General features: G+C 40.0%; 1 protein-coding gene across 1 annotated transcript in view; it reads left to right on the top strand.

Moving 5' to 3' along the window:
- The first annotated feature begins 934 nt into the window (after window positions 1-934).
- Window positions 935-17,960, top strand: part of NCAM2 (neural cell adhesion molecule 2) — a 307,619-nt gene continuing 290,593 nt past the window's right edge. The window contains exon 1 of the mRNA XM_075101628.1: window positions 935-1,050. Coding sequence (XP_074957729.1) covers window positions 999-1,050 — 52 coding nt within the window. The 5' untranslated portion in view covers window positions 935-998. The remainder of the gene's footprint in view (window positions 1,051-17,960) is intronic.

The following is a 17,960-nucleotide window of genomic DNA, read 5'->3' as shown; positions in this document are numbered from 1 at the left end:
GTTCTCCCCCGCCCCTTACAAAGCAAGATCCCCAGCGGGAGAGCACTGAGGCATCAGAGAAAGAAGCGGCTTATTTTTCAACGGTTTTATTCCGCGCAGCCTCCAACGGCAGAGGCATATTCCCCTCCGTGCGCAACAGCACAAGTCAAAACCGGTGAATTCCGAGGCAGCGGAACGAACGGGTGCACACCCAGCGCGGCTGGGTGACGACGCGCCCGCACGCGGCGCTCCCGCTCGCCGCCGACGCCGCAGCACGCCACGGCACGCGGGACGAGCGGGGGAACCGCCGGGCCCCGCGCAGCCCCTCTCCCCTCCGCTCCTCCCCCGCGCGCAGGCGCCTCGCGGCCGCGGGCGGCACGCGCCCGCCGCCCCTTAACGGAGGCCTCGCCAACGGGCAGCCGTTGAGGGCGCCGCCGCCGCCGCCGCCAGGCAGGGCACCGCCGGCGGGAAACGGCGCGCCGGAGCTTTGCCAGCCCCCCTGGTGCGCCCCCCCTCGGCTCTCCCTGCCTGGGAGGCCGGGACTCTTCGGAGGCTTCTCCCTCCAGCCACCACGTCGCCCTTCAGCCTCTTTCCCCTCAGGCGATGGCGGAGGGAGGGGGGAGCAGCCTCCCAGGGGCCGCGGCGGTGAGGTGAGGGGGGGTTGCCTCATTCCCCCTCCTCCAGAGCCCTGCCGGCGGGCGGGGAAGGAGCGAAGCTTCCAGCCGGAGGCCGCCTCTCCGATTGGCGGAAGAACCTCCCAGCGCTGCCGCCTGTCGGTATTGCGGTCATGCGTGTGGCGCGGAGGGATCCGCGCGGGCCGACGTGTACCCGCCCCCTGCGCGGCGGCCGCTGCCTCCCCGATATAGTGCGGCGCGGGGAAGCGCCGGCTCTCACTCGGCGAGCGGCGCTGCGCGGTGCGGGGGTGCGCGGGACGGCGGGCGGGCGGGCGGGCGGCGGCGGGGTTCGCCGGGGCTGAGCACCTCCAACTTGGAACTGTCCACCAGCGCCAGCTCCTGAACATGAGCCTCCTGCCTCTCTACCTGCTCGGATTGCTCCTCAGTAGCGGGCAAGGTAGGAGCGGGGCTGCCTTTTTTTTTTTTTTTTAAATTAATATTCTTACCTGTACTGTCTGCTTGCTCAGATTAACATATAAACGGAAAAGAAATGGAGGAAAAAAAATAAAGCAATGTGTCACCCTGGAACCAAATTAAGAAAGGACCTAAAACTTGCTTCATCGTCCCCCCCCCCTTTTTTTTTTTTTTTTTTAAGTCTTCAAGGCGGGGAGAGGAGTAATTTCTGAGGGAAAAGAAGAAAGCTGGCAGGTGCTCAGCGCACTTAGCTGCTTTGCACGGGGTTTCGCCTTTTTTGGGGGCGATAAATGTGTTGGGGAGATCAAGCGATTAAGAAAAAAATATGCGTCGGGGGTCGCGCTTTGAAATACGCGTCTGCCTGAGGGGAAGGCAACGCGGGCTTCATTTGTAGAGCAGAGAGAAGCGCTGTCTGTAGAGCCAGTGAGCAACCTGCGCTGAAGTCCGCCTGTCCGGGTCTCCCCTCTTGCGGGGACCGTTCCCCTCGCCCCGCGGGGGCGCCGGGACCCGGGCGCGGGTGGGGGGGGCGGTGCGTGGGCGCGGATGCGGAGACTCCTTGCAGTGCGCTGCCGCGGGGGCGGCAGGTGTGCCTTGGGGGGCGCGGGGACGGGCGCGGCGGGGCCGCGCCGCTGGGCGCTGCTCGCCTCCCGCCTCTGCCTGTCCCCGCCGCGCTCCCTGCAAAATAAACGGGTTCGGGGGCTGCGGGGCGGCTGGGGTGTTTTGGCTTCGGCGTTTTTTTCCGGGTTGAAATTTCATTTATTTATTCATTTGGGATGTCACCTATGAGATTACTTGAGGATTTTGCGCTACTTCAGGAGGCGGGGAGGGGAATGGCCGCCGGGAGCGTGTTCGCGGGTGGCGTGACACGGCGAGGGTGCCTCTCGGCGAGGGGTAATTAAGGTGACCCGAAACTGCTCGGCCAAGTTTCTGGCGTTCGTTGGGGGCCGAGCCAGGCTGCTGTGCCGCCCCTGCCCCCCGTGGGGTGCCCTCTGCCAGGCGCCTGGAAGCGCTGCCTTGCCCCCGCCTGTAGGGGGTGGGCGGGGACCCGGGGCCTCTTTAATGAGGTTTGGGGGGAGGGGGGGAAATTAATGAAAGCACCCACCTGGGTGTTAGCGGAGTCGTGGGAGCGGCGGGGACCGGCCCCCGGCGCCGCCGCCTTGCAGCAGGGGGCGGCAGAGCTCCATGGCGGCGGCCGCCGGTGCCCGGGCGCTGCCCCGCGCCGGGACCGGGGCGGGGGCGGCTCCCCCCACCCCACCCGCCCCACCGCCGTCCCCGGGAGCGGGTCGGCGCAGGCAGCCGCGCTCCGGGCCCCGGGGCTCAGTGTCTCGCCCCGACGCTACACGGCGCCTTGTGAGCGGGTAGTGGGATCTGTTGCGCTTGAGAAAAGGTGTGCGTGCGGGGGTGTGTTGTGCCTTGAGGTGTTAGGACTGCAGCTCTGAAGGTCTCCTTCAATGCACTTATCGCTAAACCTCATACCATGTAGAGGTTTTGTCTCGGTGCTAAGTAGCGAAGGGGCACCAGATGCTCTCAATTTATATAGAAATTCTTCTATGCTTTGCCACCTCGGGATGAGCTCTGGAGGTCTCCCGATTAGCAGAGATCCAGAAACAGTCCGGAGGCTTTTCACCATAGCCAGCGCTGGGGTGGCAAAGGAGGAGGAGAAAGGGAAAGCTCCCTCCAGGCTTTGCACTGATCTACCTAGGTGTAATATGTATAGAGATGTGGTCTGTGCTTCCTCTAACGGAGGAATGGTAGAAGGTTAGTTTGTGAAGTGTGATTACTGCAGTGTAGGAGGATTACATAGTTTTGGTATCTTACTATCACAAATGTCAGGGGATAAATAATGGAGTGAAATTCTAGACGCTATTAAGCTGAGTTTTTAAAATTATAGGAGGATAGATATGAGGTGGAGATGGAAAAAAGAGGAGGAAAGCTGAATAAATCTAATATTGATAGTAAGTTGTTATTGGTCTGAAGATTAAAAAAAGCTTGCTTTTTTTTTTAAAGGAGGGAGTTAATTGTATTGGCAAGGGGTGGGGAAGAGTAAGATTTTTGAGCTGGCTGTAGAAATAGCAGGGACATGAAGCCTCAATCCGTAGCAGGGGATAGTACGTGGGAGTGGGAAAACATCTGCATATGGAAAATATTCCCATTTGGGTTGCTAGGGGAGAGGAAAATTCTACAGTGATTTTTAAAAAAAAAATATTTTAGTAAGCATTGTCATGGTGAGGGATTTACTGTGCTTTTTTTTCTCTTTTGATGCCTCCTGGAAGTAATCCTGAGAATTTCTTGAAGTTGTTCGAATCATTTGAAAGCCTATTCCAAAAAGTTGTGGGATTTATCTTCTTTAGGGAATGCATTAGTGGGGAGCATTTGCATCATCAGCTGAAGGTTGTGGTGTTTGAGAGGGGTTTTTGCGTGTTTTGTTTTTAAGAAAACCAGTGTTATAATGATCATTTAATACTCAGATGATTTTTGATGTTAAAGTAGAGATAGAGAAGAGTGTGGATGGTTAAGAAAAAGCCAGTAACTAGATTTGGATAATTTGCTTTAGTAATATTGAAAGTGATAGGTTAAGGATTTACATTTCTAAAAATATAGCTGCAGTAGGTTTTACGAAGAATGACTGAAGCATTTTCTTTGGGAAGTGCTGGAGTTTAAGACTGGGGAGAGGGAACTGTGATGTATTTGTTCAGAGAATCAGAGCAGTTGGAAAACGTGTAGTAGACAGTAACCCCCTCCCCCAGCCCCTTAAGTTAAGAGCTTATGAATGTCATAATTATCTGCCAGGGCCAAACATTGCCTCTCCTAATTTCATCACAGGGGAGGTGTTTAACTGGTGATGTTGTTATGCTACAACAAAAGGATTTTTTTCTTAACCTTTCAGAGCTGTCCAGACAATTAATCCAGAGTGAAAGGCCTCAATTTAATTAGCTTTGCTTTAATGAAAAACAAAACAAAACGCTCACCCCACACCCCAAACCAACAAAATAGCCTACTTCACTCTGTAAATCTGCTTTTTAACATACGTAATGATACAACACTCAGAAGAGGAGGCCTCATTGGTTTTTACCAGTGTCTGGGGACGCTGACTTAAAGTGGATGAAATTAACATCTTCCTAGATTGCAAAATCCTATTTCTTTTATCACTCTGCATAATACATGCTTCTTTAGGTTAGCAATTTTTTTTAAGTTGGAGTAGAGAATGTTTTGCTTGTAGAATTTAAAACATTTTTTTTTGCTCATCCAGGAGATTCATAAGAGTGAGTACTTGTTCAGTCATTGTGCTTTAAGTTTTTTCTTTCTACTGCTTTGATACTGAGTTTGGTTTTGTTTTTCCTGAAGAGTTTCCCTTTACAAGTGGTTATAAGGGACTGTTTGTTAATAAGGAACATCCCCCAAAAGAGACGCCAGCATGTACATCTGATTCACCACAGTGGAGTCACTTTTTAGAATTCTGCTTGTTACTGCTTTTTGTGTAGGGAATCCATGAGATCTGGAATTTTTGAAACAGTGAGTTTGTCTATTGGATTAGGTGGAACTAATATTTTGCTCCAGTTGTATACTGAAATCTGAAACGTATCCTGAGACTTCAGCTAACCATTGTTTTCTGCTACCGGTTGATCTAAACTGCGTTAAGATGAAATACATCTACCATCTTAACTTCTTTTTCACCCTTTAAAAAAATTGAATTCAGACAAAAAGTAATGTTTGATTTGTTGTTTTTAGTGTCTCTAACTCCTCTTCATGTGAAAATAGGAACCAAAATATCTGCCTGAAAATAATGACCGATGAGGTGTGTTAAAAGATTGACTTAAGAATGGATGGTTGAGAAATACAGAGAGAATTTTGTTACATGCACTCCTATACAAAAGGGAGTTAGAGATTTTTTTTTTATTGTTTGCAGTGGCTTTAAATCATGAAATGTGTGAAAGATAAAGTCACAGAGATAAAGCTTTAAAGTATTTTCTAAGAGGTTGAATAGTGTCATTTTCACTTTACCTTTTCCTCTCACGGCACAGTTAATGTATTTATTTAGGTAACTAATTGTTCCTATCTATGGGAATGTTACGGGAGTGTTACGACCAATTTCTGTATGTTTTGCTTTTCATGAGCTTCTTTTTCAACAAGTATTTTGAGAAAAAATACTGTATTTGTTTGCCCTTCCATTGACCTTTTCTCTGAGGCACCTTTCCCAGGTGACTTATGTTTACTTACTGATTTTCTTCCAATTTACTCCAGTAATCCCCCAGTTACATTCAGTACATGCCATCTGATTCCAGAACAATTGAGTCAAGTTAATATGACATTTTGGGAAGCACATGTTTTAACTACACTGTAATTTTGGACTGTGAGTTGAAAATCCATTATTGAAAGAATAGGATGTACACTTCTCCAGATAAAGAATCTGGGCAATAACTGGTATTCATATTTTAAACAGTTGACACCAATTAATCATGCCAGGTGTCTTATTTGTTTTTTCTTTGTTTGCTTTTTAGCGCACATGTTTGTTTTACAAAATAAGGGCAATATACTTGATGAAGCATATCCTGAGGTTTTACGTGCCACAGGTCATCTGAATTTTATTTTTGATGTCTCTTGAAATTCAGAAACAGGAGAGATGTGAGAGAAAGCTTACAGATATCCTGATATATTAAAATCTGAAGGCTTATTGGAGGCTAATAGGCTACATCCAGGCCTATTGGTATCTAATATATTTTATCATCACTTCTTGTTTTGACCTAATCAATTAATCATGACCTGGTAATCATGTCCCATACCTTCCTTCCCACTCTTCCCTTAGAATATTTATGCTTCAGTAAAATAATTTTGTAAAATAATGCAGAATTTTTATTGCTTTTGTAGCTCAGTTTCTCAATACTGTGATTATATGGATTTGGGTATTTTTAAAGGATATCAGGAAAATGAAAAGAGTTAATTTAAAATAGGAAGATACTCTTCAGATGTGTTACGGTATAACATCTTGAATGGAGTATCTTCAGAAATAAAGGTACCAAGCTTCTTATTTTTGTTAAATGGCTAATTTTTTATATAAGTTCTTATCATTTCACTGGTGATGATGTTAATTGGAAACAAGATTTTCTGACTTGCTCTGCTGTAGATGAGCTCAGAACCTACCTCTTAATTTATTGGATGAAAGAATAAAAGAGGAATAAAAAGGACATAAACAGGGTGGGTCATCTGGCTACAGCTGTTTATGGTGACAGCTTATGATATTAAAATCTTTTTGCACTGGAAAAGAAATCCATTTAAAAGCTACTTAAAAATTATGTGGAAAGGAAACAGAATACAAGTGCATACACAGGTCTACTTCTTAGAAAACCTTGTTTAACAAGACCCCTAAGCCTTTGAATAACCTGCATTTGAGTAGCTCCATGGAAGCACTGTTGATAGTGCTATTGCAGAAGCTGTCACACTGAGCAGGAGTCAGTTGACTTCAGTGGGTTTTGGAGCTGTGGACTATGTGAAAGCGTCTCTTGAAATGGCAGAAGGTAAACAGCTTTCATTTTTGAAATAGCATGATATGGGACAATCCTATCCATTTATGCTGCTGTAATGATTTAGGAAATTCTGATTAACAGAAAATTTATCTTTTCATCAAAACCTAGATCATTAATGATGTGACGTGGGACTAGCGGCTTGAACTACAAATTTGAATTAAGATTTATAGCAGAATGAGATAGTCATCTTCATGTTTATAACGTAGTTATTTAATATGGGCATTGTGGCCAAACTCTACTGATTCTAGTCAGAGGAGAATTTCCACTGATTTAAGTTTGTATTTGCCTGAGAAGCAAACTGGACCAGTTCTGTAAAAGCAATTATTTTACTGTCTCAAGTAAGTTAATTTGGGCAGGAGGTAGACAGTGAAGTGACAACTAAAAATTCATTACACAGTTTCTGCCTATTTAAGAACAGTACTACAATTTAAAAAAACCAAACCCAAACATCTTCTAAAGTGCTTTACTTGTTTTCTCCTTCTTTTAGAAAAGGAAAAAGTTGCTTGATTTCATCTGTTCTTTAATAAAATACACAAGGAGCATTGCAAATGGGATGAAGAAATCAAGTCTTTCAAAAACCTGTTTGAACAAATAATTTCAGTAAGCCTGGAGACCTACTAACCAAGGCTGTCACTTGTACCAGTTTCCATTGTCTAAGTATAATCTTACCTGAAATAGCCAGTTTGTGGATGAGCAACATCCAGATAAACTTGGATAGCAACATTAAGAACTATGGGGGTATAGTCAGCTTCTTCATTGGTCCTGCTTGTCATTACTGAAATAAATTTTCTCCTATTCAAGTACTATGTAAGTTGCTTCAAGAAACTAGCTTTCCATAAAAAGCATGAAACATTAACATGTTAATTTATGCTTATTTAAAATGTCATGGCTTTTTTCCAGAAAAAAAAATGAAGAGGACAGGGGAGTAGAAGTGGATCATCTTCCTTTTGCCCAGTTATATTTTTCTTCCTACCTAAATTTTCATTGTGCCTTTAGAAGGGAACACTGGTTTTTATTTAGTGTTCCAATTACCTAAGTAGTATTACTAAACAGCAGACAAAGGTTGATGAATAACTTCATAATTCAGCAAAGTCCAAAGTAATACGTAATATACTTGTAGCATATGAATAACTCATTAGGGTGTAAATGAAAATTCACTTTTCAAAATGAGCTTTCCAGTTAGCTAATATTAAACTGATTATTTACATTGCAGTTGTAGTCTAAGTAAAAATACCAGTTGTTTGACTGGCTATGAGCTGAAGTTCATAATGGAATTCATATATGAAATTCATACAGGAAGCTGCTGTCCTCATCACTTTGCCCAAGAGGTGCCATTGGAGCATACTATGAATTTAGTTTAAAAATAAAATTGCCATCAATTTTCTTGCTACTAAAACACACTGCACCATATTCAGTCAAGCTGCAAGCAATTTCAAACCCATTAACTTTGTAGACCTTTGTACCGCAGCTGAATTTGGCTTGTATGAAATCAGGTCTATAGTTAAAATAATAAAATATTTAAAAAGAGAAAGACATGAAGCAGTGTATGGAGATCCTTGTGGCATGTGACGCAGATAGACATAAACAGGCAGGGAGAGGTACTTCTGTCCCTTACTATGAATACTGTTCTGTACTGATCACACAAAATTTTCTTCTTTATTATAACAGGAAAGATGTAATCAGGACCACAATGTTATGTCAATATTATGCCGTTATGTTATATTAATTAGTCAAAGCAAAATAAAGATCCAGGGTTTGGGGGAGAGAGTAGAAAAGGGAGATGTGTTAAATGTACTGAAGACCAGTTAACAGGAATAAAAATAATGCTATATTATGTTAAAGTTCTTGAACAACCCATACTCAAACTGACGTGCTGACTGGATCAGAACAAATATTTACGTACTCCAGTGACCTCGATCCAACAGAGACTCAAGGCAAGAGTTGTAAAGAAACATAAGTACAGAACAAGAAAAGCATGATACTTCTGTCAGTGTGCCCTACAACATTCAAGGATGTGTCAGGTTATATCTATGTGATCTTCCTTAATAATCTTGACAGATCTTTCTTGCATTAATTTGTTCTTAAACCTGTTGATACTTTGATCTACTTGGTATACTGTGTCAACAACTTATGGGGAAAAATGCTGAAAGGAGCCTTAAAAAAAAGTTCTGTTCCTTAGTCGCTGAGTTGTAAGTAATGGAGTAATACTAATTCCTTGCTCAACTGTTCCATGACACTCATAATTGTATGTGCCTTAGAGAAGTTGCCCATCTCTTGTGTGATGGGCTCAGGCCTACATGTTATGTTCGTGGACTTTCCAGCAATTTAATTGCTTTTTTTTGTTTTGTGTTTCTTTCCTACTTTTTCTTTAGTATTTATTTTCCTAGCTTTTTGGTAATGGTTATGTGAAGTACTTGAATTTCAAGCTGATTTGCGTCAGGCCAATTGTAAAAAACGCTCCTTGTTCATAAGTATCTCTTGCACTGTAATCAGTGTTGCAAGTTCTGCCTTACAAGGGAGTGTCGGCTAAAAGTGTGAGTTAGAGCAGTTATCTTGGTAAAATGAATGCAGAGAAAGATTTGATTGCTAGGAAGATGAACACACAGAGTGCAGAGGTCCTTTAAAGGAAAGCATGATAGATGACTAAATGGATGTAAACTGGTTACAAAAAAAAACCCCCTTCAGGACGAAAATTAATTTATAGCCAAAAAAAGTAGTGACTCTGGAGCATTACAAGAGTGAGAGGGAAGAAGTATGGTTATTCTTAATATGGTTCTTCATTAATTTATGAAAGGATTACATTTAATGGGTCCCCAGAATGTCCCAGGAGATCCCTTCAAATGATGTGCTTCCAAGACATTCTTCATATAAAGGCTCTCAAGACACAGAAGAAAAATAATTTTCAAATTGTTAAATTATACTTTCTGGAAAATATAATTGAGTGTTTCTCATTCATTAATAGGTGTTAACACAGCAGATATTACTTAATGCAGTAAGAATTGCCAGACTTTTTGGTACATGTTGCAAATTCTGCTGGTGTCACTAGATGTTGTCCCTATGTTTAAATAAAAAAAAAAAACTCTCTACAGTTGTTTCTGGGAAAACTTCAAAAATAAGATGCATGTTAAACCTTTTTACCATTACTGAGGTCTGAAAATATTTTCTCACTTGCTTACATCTCTTTGAAAGTGCAAGAAAACTCTTCTTAGAAAATGCAGCCTTAAATGATTTATTTGCATATATAACAATAATAGAGCATTAAAAGATAAAATTGCACAACATTAAAACATTGTGGTTTTTTTCCTAATCACCTGTATTACTTTGTATCAGACATCCATCCTTCACAACAGAAGGTTTGCTTTTGTTGCTTTCTGTTTGCTTTTTATTCCTAAATTCTAATTTTGTAAATCTTATCTGGGATTTGAGATTCAAGATGAGTTATACCCAACTGGGCATTGTAATCGGTGATAAATAATGCAATAATTCATGTATTCCTGTGCTTTCTGTGTTGGGGAACAATACCCTAACTTTAGATTTATGAAAGAACAAATGCTGACTTTTTCCAATGAAGACTGTGGTGTAATATGAATGCTACATCTATCTCTAGTCTGTGTAATTTATTGTAAGAAAATCATGTTACATGAGATGAGTTCTGGTGACAGAACTGTGCGCACCCTGCAGCCATGCAACTCCTACAGAAGTCAATGGGAGGCTTGTGTGCCAAGAGTACTGTTTCGGGGGTTGTACTGATTACAGCTTTCAGGGTCTGATTGAAGCTTTCAGGAGTTGTATAACTCCCATGTGAGTATGTGGGAATTTTGATTTAGTTAAAGAATAGAAAATCAATCTCTAACGTTATGTATATTTAAGTAGTGGGCATATTTATAAAGTAGTGCTGAAAAAGTGTGGGGCTGATCCAACAGCACAGAACAACTAAGAACTAAAGGGATGTTCTGGTGTGCCCGGTTCCATTCAAGATAGTACGTGACATAAAAGGGATACTTTTTCTCTGATTTTTTTCAATAATAAAACCAAACACATAATGTAAGTTACCAATTTCGTTTTCTTCTTCTGGGAACATATGAGAAAGTCAAGCTTTGTGCAATTAATCACTATGGTCACTTAGTTGTTGCAACCCAGGTCATAGCTGTGCTGGGCAGTTTACCATTAAGTATAGAGATTCATCATTCGGTTTTGTTTGGTTTGGTCTGTGGCTTTGTGACACTAGTCAAAATTGTTCCTTAGACATTCGGTATTCAGGTCATGCCTGTAGGTCTGTAAGCGTACTGTCTGAGTGATCAGATGTTAAATGGATTTGTGCCAGTTTATGGCCATCCCACGCATTGGGTTCAACAGCTTTTAGCATTTAGTCGAAATAGTTCTCCCCAGCACCTTTGCATTACATTTTTATGAATGTCTTTGGATTATCCAGCCTGTGTATATACAGCATTTACGTTGCCAGATTTGAGAGCTCTCTTACAGTTGATGTTTCCTATACAGTTCTGCTAAACTCACAGTAGACTTACTCTGATTTTACTATTCTTAGAAATAAATTTACATTAATATTACAGTAGTGGATTTCAGTTCTGAGTATGATCTGCTTACGTGCTAATCTTAAGATGAATCTGGATCTTACATTCAATTTTTATGTATTCTTTGCAAACATTCGTATAAATCCAAATGATTCCTAGGTGTGCTCTACACTTTCCTGTGAATAGTGTAATTAGCATTTTTAACCTCTTAGGATGTCATTAAAAAAAAATCAAACCACCACAACTAAACAAACCCAAGAAATATTCCTTTTCAAGAGAAGAGTCCTTTTGCTATTAGATGGAGTTCTGCTTTCTGTTATTCTGTGCCCATTTTAAACAAGGAAAGACAACTGCAGCCATTGAGTGGACTGAAAAATTAAGACTCTATTATCATGTAAATATTATAAAAGCTATTCTGCAGAAACCTTACTAGACTTTTTAAAATTGTGATTAGTGAATGTTACAAATTGCTTTAATGCACCTTAAATGTGTTAGTGACTATTTTCCAGGCTATGAAGCCCACTGAATAGAGTCCTGAAAGGTTTCTAAGTAGTCTCTGCTTATACCCAGCCCAATGAAAGTTAGCCCTACAGAAAACCTTTTTCTGTTCATAACCACACTGAATCTATTACATGTGACCTGCAGATATTAAAGAAGTAACATCTCTATCTGTCAACCTATAGAACAATCTGTTTCTGCAGTGATGTTCTAATTTTACCTATGAAAATGGCATAATGGGTGTGGAGAAAGAGGGGAAACTCAAGCAGCAGGAGTGAAGAAACACCTAATATTTATTGAATATACTGTTTTTCCTCAAAGTAGAGACACTTCTCTCCTTGGTCATTGGGTTTTATTTTTTGTAAGGTTGTTTTTTTGCAAGATGTGTGCTAGAAATAAAATTCTGTTTTGATAGGCCAGGTGTGTCTTGAAGCATCACGCAACGTTTCACATAATGGCTCTGAAAGATTTTTTTCTTAAGACTGGAAGACAAGCCTTTCTTAGAGATATCTTCTGCATGCCAGGCCTTTTGTGTTCACCACTGAGTTGTGTTTTTTGTCATAAGAACACTGAAAACTGAACAAAGGACAATTGGACTGTTTCCTGGAGATAGTGAACATTATTAAGAGCCACGTTTGTAGAAATCATGACATGCTGTGTGGTGTCACCTTCTGTTAACATCTGATTCTATTCTTTTTATCTACTGTTGACTCTTAAGAAACCTTGCTCACTTCTCTTGCAAATAGCCTACCGTGAGGTTTTCAAAATGTTGGAAAGAGGTAATCTAGGCACTCATAAGTATTCATTAGATTCATAAAAACCTAGAATAGCTCTTCTGTTCATATTTCCATTTGAACTGTAGCCATATTTGCAAATATATGTGTGTTCCAAGTTTATTTTGCTTGAATTATCAAATAAGTTTAAAAAGTCATGTATTAAAATTCTGTTACCTAAGGTTTTTCTGAAATTCAATACTAAAAATAGCTGCACATCTATGTCAAAGAATTACTAAAACAGCAGAAATGATAATACGAGTTTTTCTAAGCAGTTCATAGGAAAAAATGCATAGTGAAGCAAAAGCTACTTTTCACAGTAAACATGTTTGTATAAAACAAACACTTGCTTTATCAGTCTGAGTTTAATTGTTCTTGAAATATCTTTGTGAAAGGCTTAATTCCTAGCCACATAAAGAGTTGTGGTTTTTTGGGTGGTTTTCTTTTAAGTCTTTACTTATAAAAATATTTTTTTGGGTCCTGCTGTCTTACAAGAAGTAAAATGAGAGTGGAAACAGTTAACCACCTCAGATTCATTGAGTTAATGCTGAGCTTTGCCCTACATCCATTTGGCAGAATTTCTCGTCTAGCAATGTTTCTGTTCACTTGCATTGTGCAAAGTAACTGCATTATCTAAACTGAATTTTTGAGGTATGATGTTAGAAGTAAATATTTCTGTGGCAAAACTTTTGATTCCAATCTCTTACATTTGGTAATGCAGGTGGTCAGTTTACAACCTGGCAATAAAAAGGGCTGATTTAACTGAAAATTGAAGTACATGATTTGCTGGTAATTACAAGCAACAAGTAAAACAGTTTGTGGTTTTTTTTTTTCATTGGAGTATAGTACCTGTCTTCAAAAGTACATAATCTGTCCATTCAGTGTCGTGTATAGAAATTCACGTAACAGTCTATTATCATAACTGTCACAAATGACATCTTTGTTAGCCTGAAGAGAGAAGCTAAAGAAGGCTAAATGAGGATGGAGACTTTCTGGTTTTTATTTTAGAAATAGTTTCTGCAAGTCAGAGAAGTGAAGAACACTTTCTTTTTCTATAAGGTTCTCTACTAAATAGTGTTTTCCATAATTATCTGTTCGGTATTACTGATGAAGCCTAAAATTACTTCTGCATATTTGTCTTTGGAACATGTATGCCACCCAGTATCAACAACATACTGAGGAATTCTCAGTGTGAAATATACTAATTCTTACAACACCTCCAGCCTCACCACTGGAAAAGTAGGGAAATATGTTAGCGGGTGTGTCCGTTTGCTCTCTTTTAGGCAGATGCAAACTCTCTTTGCACATGCTCCCAGTTAACTGAAGACAAACTAGCTCTAGATCAGAAACTGAAACTGCTATTCCTGTGACAGTACTTGAAGAAACTGTTGTTACAGCTTATTAACATTAGCATAGTCTTGTGGTAATTACAGATGCACAAATTGCCATTAGGCTGCATCTGGCCAACTCGGAGTGTGCATCTGCCTGCCAAAGATTGTGTTGACATGCTCACAGCAAGATAAAGGCAGGATGGTACAAGGATATCAAGTTAAAGAAAACCTAAATGAGCAAATCTAAATGGCACAGAATCATCCTTATGGCACAGAGCACCCACTCCTGTCAGGAACTGGAGAAGTGGAGGAGGACTTCTGATTCCAAGTGAATAGTTTCATTTGACATAGGCTGTGATGGTGTTGACATATGTGCATTGTTTCCAGACTTAAACTGTCTTAAGGTGTGTCTGCATCATACTTGTTCACAGTCCTGCTGCTGATGTCATAGGCACAGCTGGCTTGGTCCCCAGCTGCACATATATGGCCTAAATAGAGGAGATATCACACAAAGCAATAAATTTGATTCAGTCTTCAGGGTGGTGCCCTAAAAGTTGAACTGGCTTTTTGAGCACTCGATGGTATTTCGTAAATTCTAGGAAGGCACACTGACCTCTATTCTAACTTTATTAGGGACACTTAATGTGGCATATTGTTCTGAGAGTGCCTGCACAGTTTATATTCATGAAGGAGGAGTCAAACAGTATCCTTCTAGAAGATAGTCCAGTACCAGATTCAAACTGGTATAATGGAGAGGATGTGAGCTACTAGTGAGAAAGGAAATGCCAGCTCTATTAAATCAATAATACTTAGTGTTTTAAATTTAAGTCATTAATTTATCTTTGATGAAACTATATTTTTGTTCTTCATACAAATAAAATCAGAGGTTAGATCTGATAAATACCAACCACTTCTACACAATAGAATAGATATCCATTTAAAAAGAGAAGAATGACTTCATGAAGTGTGAGAGGCTATAGTTTTCTTGTTTAGAGCATTGCTAGCAGGCAGGAAACCTGGGTTCTCACATCGTGAAGCTTTGAGTAAACACAAATAACTTGTGCCTCACTAATGAACTTTGCCTGTTAATATGGCCCAATGTATCCTCTGAATCAACTAATTCAGGCACCAGAAAGAAAAGGGAGATGTTAATGTTGCATCTTAAACAGTTATCTTTACTTAATATGTTGGATTTTGTTTTAGTTTTGTCATAGTCTGTGAAACAGAAATACTTGAATTTTACTGGCTTGGTTCTGCTGAAAGTTGTTTCTCTTTTGCATTAAAGCCACAATGTGAATGTGAAGTATTTATTTGTAAAACGAGAGAAGGCATGTCCCTGTGGATGGTTTTCTTCTTAATTTTACTGAGATTCCCCATTTTACTGATATGAAATGAAACAAAAAAACTTGATCAAGGTGAATCCAGAATTGAACCAGATGTCCTGATTTCATTCCAGTGCTTTCAGTCACTCAGCTTTTATTTTATGATAAGCTATGGAGTCAAACCTGGCATGAAAATAGGGCAGTGATTTTTAAACTGACTTCACTATTTTTTGTTTAGGGGCGTGCATGCTGATTCCAGCAGCTCTGTCTTAAATGGACTTTATCTGAGGCTGCAGTGTTTAGTAGGGGTGATGATTTAGCGTTCCTTTAGGATCCTAAGGAATAACCCCAGAAATCCTTATTTAAACTGCAAGTTAGCAAGTAGAATGCTCAGTGGTTCTTTTTAAGAAGGCAAGGAAACGAAATAGGAATGTGCTTTTTGGTGGAAAACTAGATTGGGGGGGGAAGGAAAACAAAAAACCCTTACACAAAACCAAAAAACACACTACAGATTCTCTAAGTCTTCAAATGTTTGTTTTTTTTTTTTGCTTCCCACTTGCTATTCTGACACTACATCAGAAATTACTTTTTGTAGTTTTGAAATAATAGCTGTCTTCATTTATCTCTTTGAATAATGAAAGTGAATAACCAAATTCTTCTGTTTCCTTGGCCAAACAGGCTGTTTTGGTGTTCAAGGCTGGCTGTGAACGTTGGACTGGTACACTCTAAGTAGATGAAATTGCATGAGAAAGATGCTGTCAGTATTGATAGGCTTGGAGTCTGACCAAGATTTTTTCTTCTTTCTTGCAAACTCCATTTACTCAAATTGCTAGACTGGATATTTGTAGTGTTGGATTTTCGTATATATTTTTGGAATGAAGGTGGACATACTCTTGTCTTCCTGAGTTTTGTTTCCTTTAATTTAAAAGTGGGATAGTGTCAATAGTTATATCCTCAAAAACATTGAAATACTAGTGCAAAAAAGCTAAATTACTGGTAATATTAATTTCAAATATAGTGAAAAGATATCAATTCCATCATCTGTTAACATAAAAAAGCACTAGTGATACTCATGCAAATATTTTGGGTGAGCATTTTACAGGGCATCAAATGCTGGTAGAACCTGTGTAGATTCCTCCATCCACACGATGAAAATGGGGGGGCTCTGAAATCCTGATTGGAATGCATGTTCCCTGATCTCCTAACACAAATGAGAGAACTGAGTAATTAGAGGGGCAAAATTCATGTGTTCTCCGTATTGTTTGTACACATAAGAGGTTATCTATTGCTGCAAATTGGGTTAGCTGTGTAAACAGCAGCATGATTTATTTAAAGTAAGGTCTCAAAGACCTGGAAAAGAAAAGTGGAAGACTAAGAAAGGGATTGTAAAAAGGAGAGAGGTAGGGAGAATGCAGCTGTACTTGTGTACAGGTAACTCGTGTATAACTGGTTGTAGCTTAATAGAGCAGAATTTCTTTGTTTTAACCATTGGCAATGTAGAGAGCTTGAGACTCAACATTTCAGCAGAAGCTTTAAACCTATGTGTAAGGGCTGTTGAAATTACATATTTAAAACCAATCATATTTCTTAAATTCATAAAATCAATCACCACCTCCTGAGTATCTGAATATTCATACTTCTTCCCCAGATGACTTGCAGAAATGATGTGTCTTCCAAATGGATATATATAGTTGATTCTTTGAAGTCAGTAACATAACTTCTATTTAACTTTTCTAGTGCTCGGATTTTGTTCAGTGTACACACATAGGTACTGAAAGGAGCATTTTTGGGAAGGTTCCTTGCCTGCAGCCATGGTGATAGCATGAAAGGCAGAGACAGGTGGCTCTGCACTGGTTCTTCAGAGGTCTGTTAGTGGTCTGAGATGTGTTGCCCCTCTCCTGGGTTTCACAGGGCTAAAAAGAACAACATGTTTGTTTCTTCCTGTAGGGAATACTCAGATGAAAAGTACAACCTATACTAACCCAAACAAGTTAAATTATGGTTAATATTGGTAGCATTTACCACCAAAGTAACTCCATACAGAAAGGTAGTGCAACTGGGTCAGAGATACAAGGATTTTTTTTTTTAGGATACTTTTAATTTTTCCTTTCAGTTGGATCTTTGATATACTTTTTTTTTAAATTTCTCTGGTGTTTAATTAGGATCTTCTCCAATGGGGTTACTTTTATTTTTTGGAAACGTGAAAACTGTAAATGCTTATAAGTTTGTATATCATTTAAATCTTGAAAAAGATGTGGGTATCTTAATAAGTATCCTTTTTGGTACTTAAATGAAAATGGTTTTGTTTTTTTCTTCATGTTTAAATAGGCTGCTTGACAAGAACAGTTATTTTATTAGAAGTTACAATTTGTTGCTTGTAATATGTACCTTGATTTTCTATTCCCGATTGTTGAATCTACAGACCGTATCTATCACTTTGGTAAACTGGATGTTTTATTTAATCTTCAGTCTTTAATGCAGCCTTCTAAAAGAGGGATCTTTCTGAGTGTAAAGTTCGTTGTCATGTTGCTAGTGTGTGTTTCTGACCGGAATGCAAAGTAGCTTTAATCCATACATTCTTTTTTCCTGTACTGGGATAGCTGCCAGATCTATGTCAGTGATTAACTTCTGAATGTGTCAGCTGTAACAAACACAGTGCATTGTTCCATGACTAGTTAACAGCTAGTTAAAAGGCAGGAACAGATCAAATGAAAGGGAAGTACTGTACATTTTGTGTCTGAAATATTCAGGCTGTTAAAACTACTGAAAGAAAAAGAGTTCTAGGAGGGATTTTTAGGTAGACAAAAATACTTAGCTGATTCTTCAAATCAAAACATGCCAGATCACTGGATAACGAAGTTATCTAATGAAATTATGGTCAGTTACAGGTCACTTTCAATAAAGGGTTATATAAT

The sequence above is a fragment of the Phalacrocorax aristotelis genome, chromosome 1 (genome assembly GCF_949628215.1).
Source record: "Phalacrocorax aristotelis chromosome 1, bGulAri2.1, whole genome shotgun sequence".
Taxonomy (NCBI): domain Eukaryota; kingdom Metazoa; phylum Chordata; class Aves; order Suliformes; family Phalacrocoracidae; genus Phalacrocorax; species Phalacrocorax aristotelis.
The sequence above is the reverse complement of the archived record's forward strand: the minus strand, read 5'-3'. Positions and strand labels throughout refer to the sequence as shown.